The sequence below is a fragment of the Notolabrus celidotus genome, chromosome 18 (genome assembly GCF_009762535.1).
Source record: "Notolabrus celidotus isolate fNotCel1 chromosome 18, fNotCel1.pri, whole genome shotgun sequence".
In the NCBI taxonomy this organism is placed as follows: Eukaryota; Metazoa; Chordata; class Actinopteri; order Labriformes; family Labridae; genus Notolabrus; species Notolabrus celidotus.
The window spans coordinates 3,697,666-3,714,607 of NC_048289.1; the positions used below are offsets into that span (position 1 = coordinate 3,697,666).

Here is a 16,942-nt window from a genome sequence, read left to right on the forward strand (position 1 = left end):
GGAAGGGTGTGAAATTGACAACTAATCTACTAGTTTAATAAATCAAACACATGCATCACTAAATCATGGTGATAAGCATAACATTCAGTTTACAGGAGCAGTTCAGAGCTAGTTTCTTGGCCTGTGGATCTTAGACGATGGCTCACGTTAATCATGTCACATTAATAGGATTTAGTAACCATTACAGTTAGTGTTGGCTCAGGCGTGGACCAGCTCTTAGTTATGCTGCTATAGGCTTAGACTGACACACTGGGATCCTGTCTTTCCCTCTCTCTCCTCTCTCTCTCTGTCTCTTACTTTAACTCTCCCTGTCCCATTAAAGTTACTAACCATAGACCTTTCTGGAGTCCCTGAGCTCCCTTGTCTCGTAGGTTCCTTTGGATCTCTGCTGCTGTGGACGTGCCAGACTCCAGCTGCTACAACTACTACTATCCGTCTCTCCACTATCATCTCTCTCTCTCTTCATCTCCCTCTATCCCTCTCTCCAACACGGTCTCAGCAGATGTGTGTCTAACATGAGTCTGGTCCTGCTGGAGGTTTCTGCCTGTTAAAGGAAGTTGCTCTGCTCATGGTGGATTAAGATGAGATCAGACTGAGTCCTGATAGGGCTGGATCTTATCCTGTCTTGATGTTGGGTCTATGTTAATAATAGAACATAGAGTACGGTCTACACCTGCTCTGTTTGAAAAGAGTCTGAGGAGAACATTTGTTGGGATTTGGTGTTTTATAAATAAAGATTGATTGATTGATCTCATACTAGGAGTAATAAAACCTATCTACATCAGAAGCTGATATACTACCAGTCAAAAGTCTGGAAACACCTTCTTATTCAATGTTTTTTATTTATTTTAATTATTTCCAACATTGTAGATTAATACTGAAGACATCAAAACTATGAAATAATCTGGTTTTGCCATAATCTGGATTACAACAGTAGTCAAATAGGGCTATCCATTGTGTACTAACCCTACCTCTGAACAACACAACTGATGGTCTCAAACACATTAAGAAGGCAAGTCATTCTACAAATGAACTCTTGACAAGGCTCATGTTCATTAGAAACCATTCCAGGAGACCATTATACACATTTTACAATACATGTCTCATTAAGGACTAAATAACCCCCAGTTTCATTAAAAGAAAACACAGAGGAGGAGAAAGTTCCCCTTACAGAGAAGAATCCACTGAGGAGTTGTGAGATGCTCGAGATCGCTGCTCGGTGACTCTCATCCTGCGGCAGACAGCAGCACATGAGCCGCAGCCGGTTCTCCCACACCTTCACCGCCAGGGAGCGAGCGGTGGAGAAGAACTGGGTGCCCTCGCTGCTCTGCAGGTCTCGCACTCCCAGCGGCTCCATGGCAGCAGGCCGGGGACGTGGATTCCCCAGGGGGTCAAACACAAACACCACGCCTATAGCGGTGAACAGCAGGATGATCCAGCTGTTGTGACACAAAACGAGACGCTCCATCAAGTCACCCACTGGGAAAATGATGAAACAATAAGCTTGTTCTTCAACACAACTTACCTGGCATTCTAAACTGAGTTTTTTTTTGCTTATCACCATGATTTAGTAATGCATGTTTGATTTATTAAACTAGTAGATTAGTTGTCAATTTCACACTCTTCCAAAAACTCAGCCTTCCTATTTCTCTCCACTTTTTACCAATCAAATAAAAGCTGTGTCATCTGCATCACAAATCTCACTCCCACAGCCAGACACTGAAAGTTGGCATCCTGCACACTGTGGTATGTCCTGTCAGACTTTCACTTTTGTTTTGAGTGCAGCTGAGGCGCAGTTTGTTCCTCCGTGGTGAACTTGAGGTAAGAGTTAGTGTCTCTTTAGGCTGTTTTAAAGTGTCTCTGTTAATTCATCACAGTTTAAAAACAGCTGTGAGCTAACCTTTAACTGCTTTACTGACAGACCTCCTCTGCTTCATACAGGCAGACAGCATGCTAACAACAGTGCTAGGCTAACAGCTGGACTGCATCAGTGGGCGGTTGAGGGGCTGACAGGGCCCTGAGCCTTTCTGGTGAATCTTTGTGTGAGTGTTGAGCATAGACTGTATAAATAATGGACGTAGTATCCGTGATGTCACCCATCTGTTTCTGAAGCGCTGTTTTAAGGCAATCGTCTGCAGGAACCATATTGCTACTGTCGAGCATGTGTGATGTAAAGAGGCGGGCTTTGAGCCTCCTAGCCAACAGTTACAGTGTTCCCGCCCGTCAATCAAGTCAGCTGTGCCTCTCACTGGCAGACTCGTAATCTTAATTTCTTCGCGCAAATAGCGCACATTCGCGCGAATAGGTTGCAAATTCATTCGCGCTACGTGCTTGTTGATCCAAACAGCTGATCGGCGTGTATCCGTGCTCATGCAGCGGAAGAACACCGGTCTGCGAGGTGCGTCCGAAAATAGTGCCAAAACAAAGGGGGCTTCTGACGGCAAACTGAATAGCTCCAATTTTTTCTACTGGTGCATGCATTTGCACCATGATAAGTGCCTGGACCATATTTTCTTAACTTTAGTGAAATTACACGAAATAGGCAGCCCCGTCCACAGAGAATTGTAGCCTAGCTTGCCGGCCGGTCCTCTGGGAATTTTCTCATTTAAGGGTAAGAGCTCACCGACACGCATTGTAGCTAGCAGGAGCAATAGTGTACTGTAAGTCATACGACCCCACTTCAAAAAAACTGAAATATCCCTTTAAGTCCTGAAGCTGTGTACTTTTTCCACCACTACTTTTCATTGACCTATTCATAATTGTTAATGCCAAATAAAAACCTGTAAACTAAATCCCTGCAGTGATGTGAAAGCATGTGGGTGCATGTGTGTAAGATTAGTCCATGCTGATAGGCTCTTGAACAGGTAAACAGGTGAATGTGACCTGTGATGTCATGAAACCAGGAGACGAGATAAGAAGTACAGGCCAGTTTCTGTTCAGTTGAAGTGACATGCAGCACCGCACTGTGATGTGTAGAAGCTCTCTTATCCTGACGAGGCCCTCTGGTGAATCATCAGCATCTTCTCTCTCTGCGTTTCCTCCACAGCTGAACCTACAAACCAGCGAAGATGCTCTGCACAGAGGACACAGAGGAAGGAGTCCCTCCCGTTAAAACCTCTCAGTTGGAGGCTCAGAGGTGAGATGAAGATCTCTGTGACTCTTCTTCAAAGCTGTTTTCAGACATGCAATCTGGGATTCGTCTCAAGAGGAGGCAGATCATGACGTCAGAGAGATGCTGCAATCGTCACGCTGTGACAATTCAATTTTATTCTCTTTATGTTTAATTTAATTTATATTGTCTTCTCTTTATTTTTGCAGCCCTGGCATAAATTCAACACCGTGTTATTGTCACTGATTGTGTAATACATCTTATGTCATATCTTATTTATATTTGTGCCTTCATCTCATGACCGTGTGTGTGTGTGTTTGTGTGTGTGTGTGTGTGTGTGTGTGTGTGGGTGTGTGTGTCCCTCTGTGTATATGTGCATATTCTAAAAAGTTTATAAAATCAAAAGTAAAAAGAAAACAATGATGGCTGCAGGTAAGCTGTGTTAATTATTAAATAATATTAGGTTATGGGAGATATCTATTAATGTGCGGTCTCCCTCTTCTGCCTCTATCTCTCCGCTCCTCATCTGTGAGTGAATGAAAGAGTTGTTTTTAAAATTGCTAAGAATATTTTCTTTTAAGACCAAACCCTGAAACCTCTCCTGTATAAGCAAAGCCAACAGCCTGTTAATTAAGTGAAGAGTGATAAATATTTATATTTTATGAACCTGTATTGATTACTAAACTACTAAAGAACAGCTTACAGTAACTAATAATGTTTCTTTATTTGTTTCAGACCAGACTCTGATGGACCCAGCTGTGTGTCCATGAAGAGTGACCGATCTAAAGATTTTTTTATTGAGTTTAAAGATGGACGACCTGCTGATAGAAGGTAAGAATTATTAATATAAAACTTTGAATGTTCCACTCTCCTCAGGAAAACACTCCCGTCCTGGTATAGAGCTTCAGAGTAGTACATAGTCTCTGCAGTGACATCACAGTGATCACCTGTACAGCAGCCACCTGTCAGAGAAGTCAGTAAGAGGGTCGACATGGGGATTTAGTGAGGACTTGTGAACAACAAATCTCAGTTTACTGATGCTGGATCAGGATCAGGTTCGGACTCTGCTCCTATACGACATTTCAAAGAAAACTTGACGAGGCTGGCCAACCTGGGTCCTTGCTAACTTACAACCTGACAGACCACACCATGAGCTGCGGCCTTTGAAAACTTATGGTGATTATTTTAAATCAAATTAAGCATAATTTTTTTTATTTGGCCGGTGAAAAATATTTTTGGCTCGGTAAATTATTTTTTTACCTCATCTGCCAGTGGCTTTACACACTTATAGATGCAGGAGGACACGGCACGACTACATCAAAGTGTCCAAATCCCATTTGCTCGTAGCTCATTCGTTGTTATGCCACGCCCTTGGTGTTGCACTTGATGATGATAGTGCTTGATGAGCAACTTTGATGTGTGGCTGGCTCTTGGCAAGATCACTGGATGTTTGATTTGGGGGTGCAAGTCAGCTTGCTCCAACTGACCTCCCACCCTGAGGATTCCCTGTTCATCCAAGAAAGGGTTTAACCGGTGCAGCCTGCTGGTCTCATCCTTGGTTGTTATCTTCTCCTTGCCTTGGAGACTTTGTATTTCCTCAGAGAAAGTTGCCTTTTGAACAAGAACTCAGATGGTAACTTCGGCATCCTTTCTTTCTTCCAAACTTGTAGCCTCATTAGTTCTTGGTACCAAGCCCTTGAACTCCTTGACACAGCGCTTAAGTCTAGCGATGGCTTTGACTAATCTTGTCCAGCTGGAGAACTTAAGGAAGCGGTCAAGCAGTAAAGATTCTGTGCACAAAGACATTATGAACTTCAGGATCATCAGAAGCAATTTCTCCCACCTTGATATCCCCACATAGAAGTGTGTCGTTCCAGAGGAAATGTGGAACAGTAAACTAGTTGGAGGCAACAAGATCTTTCACTTTGAGGCCTCGAGACGCGTGATCAACAGGATTGTCATCAAAGTTCACGTGTCTCCACTGATCTGGACTGGTACTTTCTTTGATCCGCTGAATACGGTTTGCCACGAATAAGTGAAATCTTCTTGCATCATTATTGACATAATCCAGGACAACCTTCAAGTCTGTCCAGAAGATTTCCTTAGCATCTCCTATCTCCAGCTCCTTTCTGAGCAGGTCACTCGTACGAACAGCAACAACAGCTGCTGATAGCTTGAGCCTTGGCACTGTGGTGACTTTAGTAGGGGCAACTATGGCCTTGCCCATTACTAAAGAACAATGTATTTGTCCTGACACACTGATTGCTCTCAGATAGGTATATTCTCCATACCGTGTGACACTCGCATCAGATAAGTAATGGAGATCATATCTTTGGACTTCCTTGAAGTCTGCTGGGAGTTGACATTGTTGAATCTTGACGTCTGCTAGGTTCTGCAGGTCCACAAGCCAAGTCCCCCACCGTGGCCGAATTTCGTCTGGTAATGGTTCATCCCGCTCTACCTTAGCATGGCACATTTGTTGTAGTATTTGCTTGCAAACCAGGATGAAGGGTGCAACAAAGCCAAGTGGGTCAAAGATTGAGGCTACTGTTGACAAGACTCCTCTTCTTGACAGTGGGCGTTTGTTCACCACTACTCTGAATCTGAAGTGATCTGAGGAGACACACCATTTAACTCCTAGGGCTCTCTCAATCTGTGGTTCACGCAAAGCTAAGTCCGGAATTCTTGCAGTTTCAGCACGCTCTTCTTCTGGAATGGACTCAAGTATCTCTTGGCGGTTGGAAAGGAACTTGTGGAGGCGTTACTTACCAGAGCTGCAGAGCTGCCTGGCTTCACTGACAAGCTGTATGGCTTCTTCATCAGTTGAAATACTTACGAGACCGTCATCCGCGTAGAAATTTCTTTGGATGATGCGGATGGATGCTTCACTGAATTGATCCTGTCCTTGAGCGGCAATATGCTTGAGGCCGTAGTTAGCACAGCCAGGTGACGAGGCTGCATCAAAGAGACGCACTTTCATCCTTTAGAACGATGGATTTGACTTAATGTCTCCATCGTCCCACCAGAGAAATCTCAAGCAGTCTTGATCTTCTGCCCTTATGTGAAACTGATGAAACATGCTCAATGTCGCACATCACTGCCACTGGACCCTTGCCCGCCAGAGAACCGCCAGAGAACCGCCAGAGAAACCTGACGATCAAGGTATCCTTAAATTCTGGACCAGTGAGCAGATGATCATTCAATGACACACCCTGAAACTTTGCAGAACAATCAAACACCACCCTGATCTTTCCAGGTTTCTGGGGGTGATACACCCCGTGGTGAGGTATGTACCAAGCAGGACTCTTGTGAACTTCCTCTTCTGGGACTTTCTCAGCATCCCCACGAGCTATTGTATTACCCATGAATGCTACATAGTCCTTGTGGTATTGCTTGTCTTCCTCGAATCTCCTTTTCAAGAACTGGAGATGATGGACTGCACATTTTTTGTTGGCTGGCAGACTTGGCCTGTCTTCTTTAAATGGCAGGGACATTTCGCAGTGGCCATCTGCATTGACCTTGATGCTTTCTTCCATTATGAATATAAAGGGCAAATCCTCTTGAGAGAAGTGAGCGTCTTCCACATTTCTTTCATTGAAGTCTGACTCAAGTACCTTTAAAACATCTGTTGGAGCAACTGATTCCTTGACTTATGATCAGCATATGTACTGAACCTCACTTGTTAGACTTGAAGGCAACTGAGTACGAGGTGTGACTTGTCTCACAACAATCCTGTGGCTGCTTCCAATGGCATCTCCATAGTTGACAGAGGGATTTCCACAGCCGACAATGCTCCAGCCGAGGTATGTTCTTATTGCAAATGGATCATTATCTTTCCCTGACATGATTTGTCTGGGCAACAGGGCTTGAGAGCAGTTGTAACGGATGAGTAGGCCAATGTTGCAGTCAATCAAAGGAGCAATCTCTTCAGCAAGGTGCTCTAGGTGAGACCATGCTCTTGCTGTCTTGGGTGTAGGAATGTGACTTGGATTAGCAGGAATGAACTCTCTTGAATATGTTACTGGGAGAATGATTTTCTTGGAGGAATAAAAGTCCAGTTAACTTCTGACTTGGAATGACCGTACCGTAACAACGTGGAGAGCTTTAACTGGACAGGCTCTCTCTGGGTATCAAGAGTCTCTGACTTTTCTTGTAAGATGAAGGTGCTATCACTTTGGTTATCCAGAAGTGCATATACAAGAACTTTATTCTCTGGGTTACTTGTTGTTGACAGCCATACAGGCATAATTGTAGAGGTTTAGGTACTTTTCATGTCTTGAGCCACTTGGTTCTATGTTGCTTCACTTGTGGCTTTACTGCTTTGTTCAGACTCTGTACACTCCTTTGACCTTTCTTTTTTCTTTAAGTGTTTTTCCCCTCTCCCTTTGTTCTTCAACTTGTCGTTCTTACTTTCCATCCACCTTTGTGTGGTCTTCATGTAAACATGTTGGATGTTTCCTTTTACATATGTCACAAACACTCCTTTTCACAGTTCTTTGAATGATGTCCTGGCTTCAAACATCCAATACACAACTTATTTGTTTGCACATACTTAATAAAAGACTCACACTTTAGCATATTTTTTTTCTACAGAGCCACTTGCTAATACCTTTGCACCAGTCTGTCCTCATGTTGTTGTTTTGTCTTGTCTTTATTTTCTGTCCTTGTTGTTCGTGTATTGATTGTCTGTTGCTTTATTCGCACTTGCACTGCTTTGCACCTGCCATGCCAGAAACACAATTTCGTTTAGCTGTATACAAGCTATCCAGATGAATGACAATAAAGTTTGAGCTAAGTTGATCTATCAGGGTCATCTGTTGGGAGGATTCTGATTTTAGCACTCACGCCTAGTAAATGTTGATGTCATGTTCTAACCACCTATATCCATGTCCTGTTATTTGTTGTCATGTTAGATCACCTTTTGTAAACAGTGTCATTAAATGTCCTTCTATTTGATGTTTCTCCACAGAGTTCAGCTGAATGGCTCGGAATTCCATGACAAGCCCGTCCAGCAGCATCAAACACACCCGGACTCCATCTTTAATGTGTGTGCATGCTAATGCTAAGCTATCAGTTATTTGATATGCTTTTCTGTTTTCACCAGACAGACTTCAGACCATCAGAAGAATCAATATGGTGTTTATATTAAATGTTCTGTCTCTCGCTCTTTCCCAGATGCTGGAGAAGGACTTTTTCAACTTTGTGAGGAACGAGCTCAAGAGAGTGCACAGGGTTCTGACATCAGATTTCCCAGCATCCTTAGAGAGTGAGGAAGAGGAGGAGGTGTTGGATAGTGAGGATGAAGGGCAGAGGAGGAGTAGAGAAGCATTTCTGGAGATCACTCTGCACCTTCTGAGGAGGAGGAGGCAGGAGGATCTGGCTGACTGTCTGTGGAGCAGTAAGAGATTTGTTTTTATATGGAAAGAGGAAAAGGAGGTTCATTCTCTCATTTCAATACAAAATTCAATGTTTAACTCATTCATACTAATAAAAGGAAATCACATCATAGATCTGGTTCATCCACTTATTGATATCATGTGTTGTTTGTTCCTTCAGAAACAGTCGTTCCAGAGTGCGGACACAAACTGAAGTCTGACCTGAAGGAGAAGTTCCAGTGTGTGTTTGAGGGGATCGCGAAAGCAGGAAACCCTACCCTCCTAAACCAGATCTACACAGAGCTCTACATCACAGAGGGAGGGACTGGAGAGGTCAATGATGAACATGAGGTCAGACAGATTGAAGCAGCATCCAGGACACCACACAGACCAGAGACCACCATCAGACAAGAAGACATCTTTAAAGGCTCACCTGGAAGAGATCAACCAATCAGAGCAGTGCTGACAAAGGGAGTGGCTGGCATCGGGAAAACAGTCTTAACACAGAAGTTCACTCTGGACTGGGCTGAAGACAAAACCAACCAGGACATCCAATTCACATTTCCCTTCACTTTCAGAGAGCTGAATGTGCTGAGAGAGAGAAAGTTCAGCTTGGTGGAACTTGTTCATCACTTCTTTACTCAGACCAGAGAAGCAGGACTCTGCAGGTTTGAAGAGTTCCAGGTTGTGTTCATCTTTGACGGTCTGGATGAGTGTCAACTTCCTCTGGACTTCCACAACAATCCGATCCTGACTGATGTTACAGAGTCCACCTTAGTGGATGTGCTGCTGACAAACCTCATCAGGGGGAACCTGCTCCCCTCTGCTCGCCTCTGGATCACCACAAGACCTGCAGCAGCCAATCAGATCCCTCCTGAGTGTGTTGACATGGTGACAGAGGTCAGAGGGTTCACTGACCCTCTGAAGGAGGAGTACTTCAGGAAGAGGTTCAGAGACCAGGAGCAGGCCAGCAGAATCATCTCCCACCTCAAGACATCCCGAAGCCTCCACATCATGTGCCACATCCCGGTCTTCTGCTGGATCACTGCTACAGTTCTGGAGGATGTGCTGAAGACCAGAGAGGGAGGAGAGCTGCCCAGGACCCTGACTCAGATGTACATCTACTTCCTGGTGGTTCAGTCCAAACTGAAGAGCATCAAGTACAATAGAGGAGCTGAGACTGATCCACTCTGGAGTCCAGAAAGTAGGAACATGATCCAGTCTCTGGGAAAACTGGCTTTTGATCAGCTGCAGAAAGGAAACCTGATCTTCTATGAGTCCGACCTGACAGAGTGTGGCATCAAGATCAAGGAAGCCTCAGTGTACTCAGGAGTGTTCACACAGGTCTTCAGAGAGGAGGGGGGACTGTACCAGGACAAGGTGTTCTGCTTCATCCACCTGAGTGTTCAGGAGTTTCTGGCTGCTCTTCATGTCCATTTGACCTTCACCAAGTCTGGACTCAACCTGATGGAAGAAGAACAAAGAACATCCTGGTGGACTTACTTATTTGGCCAAAACAAAGAAACACGTTTCTACCAGAGTGCTGTGGACCAGGCCTTTAACAGTCCAAACGGACACCTGGACTTGTTCCTGCGCTTCCTCCTGGGTCTTTCACTGCAGACCAATCAGACTCTCCTGAGAGGTCTGCTGACTCAGACAGGAAGTAGCTCACAGACCAATCAGGAAACAGTCGAGTACATCAAGAAGAGGACTGAGTCGACCCTCTCTGCAGAGAGAAGCATCAACCTGTTCCACTGTCTGAATGAACTGAATGATCGTTCTCTGGTGGAGGAGATCCAACAGTCCCTGAGATCAGGATGTCTCTCCACAGAGAAACTGTCTCCTGCTCAGTGGTCAGCTCTGGTCTTCATCTTACTGTCCTCAGAGAAAGACCTGGACGTGTTTGACCTGAAGGAATACTCTGCTTCAGAGGAGGCTCTTCTGAGGCTGCTGCCAGTGATCAAAGCCTCCAACAAAGCTCTGTACGTACACACGTGACTATCCAGGTTCAATGTTGCTTTTATGTACTCAGAAAGTCATCAGGTGTTTATGACCCTTTCATGGTGTATTTCTGGTTCTTCTTCAGGCTGAGTGGATGTAACCTGTCAGAGAGAAGCTGTGAAGCTCTGTCCTCAGTCCTCAGCTCACAGTCATCCAGTCTGAGAGAGCTGGACCTGAGTAACAACGATCTGCAGGATTCAGGAGTGAATCTGCTCTCTGCTGGTCTGAAGAGTCCACACTGCAGACTGGAAACTCTCAGGTGAGCAAACTTATTGAAAAGGCCAACAGTCTGAGCTCATAACTAATGGATTTATTCTTGTATTTAAGAACTGTACTACAAAAATCCAAGCCTATAGCAGTCTGAGCCTTTAGCAGCATAACTAAGAGCTGGTCCAAGCCTGAACCAGCTCTAACTAAAAGCTTTATCAAAAAGTAAAGTTGGAAGCCTACTATTAAAGGTGACATATTATGCTCTTTTTCATCAATATATATTGGTCTAAGAGGTCCCCAAAACATGTCTTTAAAGTTTATGCTCAAAAAAACACTTTGAAATCAGATTTTGGCATGCCTGAAAAACCCTCTTTTTCAGCCCTTCTCAGAACAGTCTGTTTTCTCTCTGACCACGCCCCCTCAGGAAGTGGATGTGCCCTCTGCTCTCCAGCACGTTGATCTAATGTTTACATGTTGGCTGAATATACACGGCTGCTCACAGACCCGCGTTACTTCAACCCTCTGAATCTGATCCAGAATCTGATCCTGACGGAGAGGCGCCTGTAGCAGGACCTTTCTGAACGATTGGTCACAGATTTAGTGTTTCTTGTTGTTTTGTTTGTCAGTAGGTCGACGTGTGTCCTGGTACACAGCTACGAACATGTAGCTATGTGGCTATGCTAACTAGCGCTAGCACTTTTCCATGATAAATAAAAATCATCCACTAGATCTTCAAATCTGCAGACGTGGGGAGTAAAACCGACCTTTGTGTTTATCAAGACAGCCTACAACTAGCATGCCTCCCTCCTAAGCTCCTTGTTAGCACACATGTGCAGGTAATGAAAAACAGAGGAGGGGTTGAATTGTATTTTATACAGTCTATGGGCTGACCAAGCTCCAAGCTCTGGCTTCCGTTACAGACCGGATGTCGTTGTGACGTATGAAAAACACTGAAAACTGAAACGGCTGGTTTCACACACATTTACAGAAAGGTGGAGAAATCAGAACGGGGGCAGAATGGATTCTTTTCTTTTTCGGGGGGTTTGTAGACATGCCAGGGAAACATATGCCAGGTAGAGAACCATTAAAAAGTTGATTTTGCATGATATGTCACCTTTAAAAGTAGAGAGGGTGTCTGACTGGTAGGTGATTCCAAAGGTGAGGGGCCCGATAACTGAAGTCTCTTCTTCCTATACTATTTTTAGGGACATTAGCCAAGATGAGCAGGCCTGCATGCTGGGAGCACTATAATGATACTGTATGTAAAATCTAAAATGGAGCCTATGTTGGTTGAGAGCGTGTGTGTGCGTGCATTTGTGCATGTGTGTGTGTGTGTGTGTGTGTGTGCAAGCATGCGTGCGTGCGTGCTTGCGTGCGTGCATGCATACGTACGTGCGTGCGTGCGTGCGTGCGTGCGTGCGTGTGTGTGTGTGTGTGTGTGTGTGTGTAGTCTCTCAGGTTGTCTGATCACAGAGGAAGGCTGTGCTTCTCTGGCCTCAGCACTGAGCTCCTCCAGTCTGAGAGAGCTGGACCTGAGCTACAACCATCCAGGAGAACGTGGAGAGAAGCTACTGTCTGACAGACAGAAGGATGCACTCTGCAGACTGGAGACACTGAGGTACAGACGCACGGACAGAAACTCTTACACTGTAGTTGACTGAGCATCTGTGGCTCATGTTAAATGACGAATATGAGTGAACGTGTGTTATGTAGGCTTTTGCCCTGCAGCCGTGTTATGACATGAACTGTGGTTCTGAAAGCTTACAGACATCACCCAGAGGAGTGGCATGAGAGGACACTAATGACCTTTAAGACTTGAAACAGACTCTAACCTGTTGTTCACGCTGAGTGAGTGTTGATCATCTACTGTTTGATTGTTAATTAATGTGGTCATTTACTTCTTTCATTCAGTTTACAGTTTAATACTCTTACAGCTAATCTAAAACGTGTGCTCTTAAAGTCGCCTGCCTGCATGTTGTATTGATGTGAACAGGAAAACTTTTATGATCAAGATGAGGATAAATGTGTAAGCTGTTGTTGTTTCTGCCTCCAGGTTGGATCATGGTGGAAGGAACAGACTGAAACCTGGTCTGAAGAAGTGTGAGTGTGTTTGACTTTGATTCATCAGAATAAAGCTGCACATGCTGAGTGAGGAAAGTTATTGATCAGCATAACTGATGGTTAAAGATGTGTCTACATCCATATGTGTTAAACTGTGGAAGTGTTAGTGAAGCTGCTGTATTTACCTCCACTCCCACCATCACTCATATTCATAAATCAGAACCAGCTTCATTTGGAGAAGCAGATTTCTGCAGTCGGGTCAACAAAGCCACCTTAAAGCCACACTCAGTGACTTTCTGAGCGTGTTGAACAGGAGACTCCAGCCTGTCATTGGACGCTCTTGATAAGAGGATTTTTCTTTTGAAGCACAGTGGCCTGTTTCAGCAGCTCTACATAAGCTGAGTCCTAAGTTAGGGTGTAAAGTCTACACGAAACCATACGGTCAAACGAGTTAGTTTGGAACTTAAGTTGTGTCATTGATGGGTTTCACCACGGAGACGTAAGGTTCATCTTAACTAGTCGACCGTGACGTCCAAACTAATTGTCCAAACTGGGATGTTTGTTTAAGTGCTAACTCCTGTTAGCCTCACTGTCCGTAAACAAGTTAACGGCTAATCATAACTGCTGTAACTCCCGTTGATCAACAAACAGCAACATAAAGGTATAATAAAATATAGTAAAATAACCACAGGGACATCTGGTGGTGAAATCATGAACTACAACATACGGTACATTAATATAACAGTACTCTAATGTTGTGAAGATGTACAGTGATTATCTCCACTTGTGGGAAACTACAGTGTGAGTTCAGATCAGAGTCATCGTTCTTTTATTATTCATATAATCTAACACGGAGAGCTTGTTGTCGAGAGATCACAGCTGGTTGGACTCTCTGCTTCTCCTCATCCTTCAAATGATCCCGTCTTTGAAAACAGAGCTCCATGAGAACCGGTCTTTTACGGAGGACTTTACTCAGAGCTAGGTGTAAAATTTAAGATGTACCTCATGCTAACATTGGAACTATCTCAGCTAGTGCAACGCCCAAAACATTAGTAGAGTATAGGGGTCCTTGTGACTGCACTTGTGCTCTACGAAGACATTAAAGACTCTTTATGAGTCAGATTGACTTTCAGTGTCAGTGAAGACGTTTCTGAACAAACAGATGATAACCTGCAGCTCTGTCTCGTCCTCTCCATCAGGGGCCTGTGAGCTGGAAGTGGACACAAACACAACAAGCAGAAAACTCAAACTGTCTGACAACAACAGGACGGTGACACACGTGAAGGAAGCTCAGTTGTATTTCGATCATCCAGACAGATTCGACTACTGGCCCCAGCTGCTGTGTCGGACTGGTCTGACCGGTCGCTGTTACTGGGAGGTCGAGTGGAGAGGAAGAGTTGTTGTATCGACGAGTTGCAGAGGAATCAGCAGGAGAGGAACCAGTGAAGACTGCGTGTTTGGATGGAACAATCAGTCCTGGAGTCTGATCTGCTATGATGAAGGTTACTCTGTCCGTCACAATACCAGAGAAACAGACGTCCCAGTCTCCTGGTCCTCTGCCTCTCACAGAGTCGCAGTGTATGTGGACTGTCCTGCTGGCACTCTGTCCTTCTACAGAGTCGCCTCTGACTCACTGATCCACCTCCACACCTTCAGCAACTCCTTCACTGAGCCTGTTTATCCTGGTTTTGGGCCCTGGTTACCAGGTTCCTCAGTGTCTCTGTGAGATCTGTAGGTCAGACAAACTGCTGACTGCAGCCAGAGGTTCATTCAAAAGTCAGAGGACTTTGGTCTGAGGCTACGTCCACCATAGACTGCAAAAAAATATGGACGTAGGATCCGTGACGTCACCCATGTGTTTCTGAAGAGCTGTTTTGAGACCAATCGGCTGCGGCAGCCATATTGCTTCTGTCGAGCCAGTGTGACGTAAAGAGGCGGGCTTTGAGCCTCCTAGCCAACAGCTGCAGTGTTCCCACAGGCAGCTGTGCCTCTCATTGGAAGACTAGTAATCTCAATATCTTCTAAATTACCGAATTAGAAAAAAATTCACCCCCCTCACAGTGAGAGGACATCGAGAAATTAGCTATTCAGACTACACTCATCTTTTGTACCAGGCTGTAAACATGTTTATTAATGCTGTAAAGATCGTCTTTTCCCCATTCATGTGTATGTGACTTCCGGTACTTCCGGAGCCAGCCTCAAGCGGATCCTCGATGAACTGCAGCTTCTAACACTTCCGCATTGGACTCATATTTTTAGACCGGAGGTTGCCGCTTGACGTCCACACGTATACAGAATATTTGAATAACACTCTCCCTTTAAAAAAACATCCTGTCCACACCAGAGAGGTTTTTTATATTTCTCTGTCCACACAGCAGCCACCAGCATTCTCTAAACTGTGTACGGAGAGTATTAAAAACTATGGATCTATTTATTGGTCCTCACACTGTGGTGAAATTATGATGAACAGCCAGGTTTCCTTCCTAACGTGCTATTCAGTCCCTCCAGGATTTTGCGGGATTTTTGTGTTTGTTGCGGCCCAAAAAGCCTGATTTTGCGACAGCTTTTTTTTTAAATTGCAGTGAAAATTGCAAAATTTTTTGGCTTCTTTCCCCCAATAATATCTCAGGGGCAAGTAAATACGCTAAATTACAGTTGTTTTTAGAAAACATTCTTGATGTGGCCGCTGTGACTGTATTTTGAGTCTCTTGATTCACAGAAAAATGCCATGAAAGGACTGTTTTGCACTGTTACGACAGTCCCTGAATGCACCTCCCAGCGACAGAGGCACAGACAGTCAGTTCAAGGCACTCTGAAATGCATCTGCATCTTTGATGACTATGAGTTGATCAAAACGTACTAAATGTGTGTGATGTATCACCAAACTGGAATAAATCAAGCTGTAGATGAGGAGCTTTTTACGGTAATAGCGGCAACAACGTCAAACCTCAAATATTAAACGGACGTCCCCCGGTTGTGTCTTTGTCACTAACACACACCAGAGGTGTCACCAATGACGTACAGGGGCTGAGGTTAAGGTAATTGGTAAAATTTGCTGGAAAGTTGCAGTTACAGTCTTTCACCATTTGACAATCTTTCCTCGTTTACAGTCTTTCACCGTTTGACAGTCTTTAACCGTTTGACAGTCTTTTACTGTTTGACAGTCTTTCACAGTTTGACAGTCTTTTACTGTTTTACAGTCTTTTACTGTTTTACAGTCTTTCACAGTTTTACAGTCTTTTACCGTTCTGAGGGTTTACATAGCAGAGTTTTTACATTTAGTTCTGACTAACATAGAGATAACATGAAACTAAAATCAATATTGATGATTGATTGATGGATACAACAATCTGTTTTAACTAACTCATCCGTTAAGGCTAAATAACGCCATACTACTTGATTCATAAGCTTGAACAGAGGTTTGCATGGTTTCTGTGTTGCACATTTTGCCTCTGGATTCTCACTGCCACCTAACCTGTGTAATCTCCACTTGTAGTGTTTACATTGAGCCGTGAGCTTGTTTCAATAAAAGACTGAATGACTTTGACTCTTTTTTTTTTTCTGACTTCTTCAGGTCCACTGTCACACTTTTTATGACACTTATCAAACGAATCACCTCTTGACTCTCTTTGGGCAGAGGGATCAATCGAAGCAGAGGAACTAAGGTATTCATGGAACCAATGTTAAGCTTGTTTCCAGTCGGACATGGACCTCACCAACCAAGCTTATTTGGTTAATAGGAGAAAATTCCTGGACTGTTTGACCTCTTTAATACTGAGTAGCCTAATTGTACTCAATGATAATTGGGGAGGGCCAACTTTTTCTCCAGTGCATGCTTCATTGAACTGCAATCTTACAATCCTTGCAGTATCATGCTCATTCAACTTAATGTCTGGATGAGGTTTTAAAAAAAAATGTAAATGTAAAAAAAGACTTACATATTCATATAAGTGGACTAACAAAGTAAATTTATTTGAGTACAAGGTTTTAGATCAATTTTTTGGGGAACGTATTACTTTTACTCCATTTAAAGACAACTATTGGCTGTTTCTCAATACCAAGTACGCCGAGTGCGGACTTCTGAACTTCCGAAGCACGGACTTGGGAGAACGACTGGGGAGTTCAGACTCCCGAGGACGGCAGGCCGCAGTGCAGTCATCGTACCATTGGAAAAGGAAAAATAGAC

General features: G+C 44.1%; 1 protein-coding gene across 2 annotated transcripts; it reads left to right on the forward strand.

Moving 5' to 3' along the window:
• The first annotated feature begins 1,741 nt into the window (after window positions 1-1,741).
• LOC117829585 (NLR family CARD domain-containing protein 3-like) lies at window positions 1,742-16,303 on the forward strand. Of its 2 annotated transcripts, XR_004634638.1 has the most exons (11): window positions 1,742-1,821; window positions 3,047-3,136; window positions 3,845-3,940; window positions 8,079-8,154; window positions 8,285-8,507; window positions 8,666-10,466; window positions 10,571-10,744; window positions 12,146-12,313; window positions 12,456-12,543; window positions 12,749-12,795; window positions 13,956-16,303. XR_004634638.1 is itself a non-coding variant. In XM_034707157.1 (10 exons), the coding sequence occupies exons 2-10, from the start codon at window positions 3,069-3,071 to the stop codon at window positions 14,480-14,482; spliced, it is 3,180 nt and encodes a 1,059-aa protein (XP_034563048.1). In that variant the 5' UTR covers window positions 1,742-1,821; window positions 3,047-3,068; the 3' UTR covers window positions 14,483-14,788. The 2 variants fall into 2 exon arrangements, 1 of the variants encoding a protein (XP_034563048.1); XM_034707157.1 differs by lacking the exon at window positions 12,456-12,543 and having other exon boundaries at window positions 13,956-14,788.
• The last annotated feature ends 639 nt before the right edge of the window (window positions 16,304-16,942 follow it).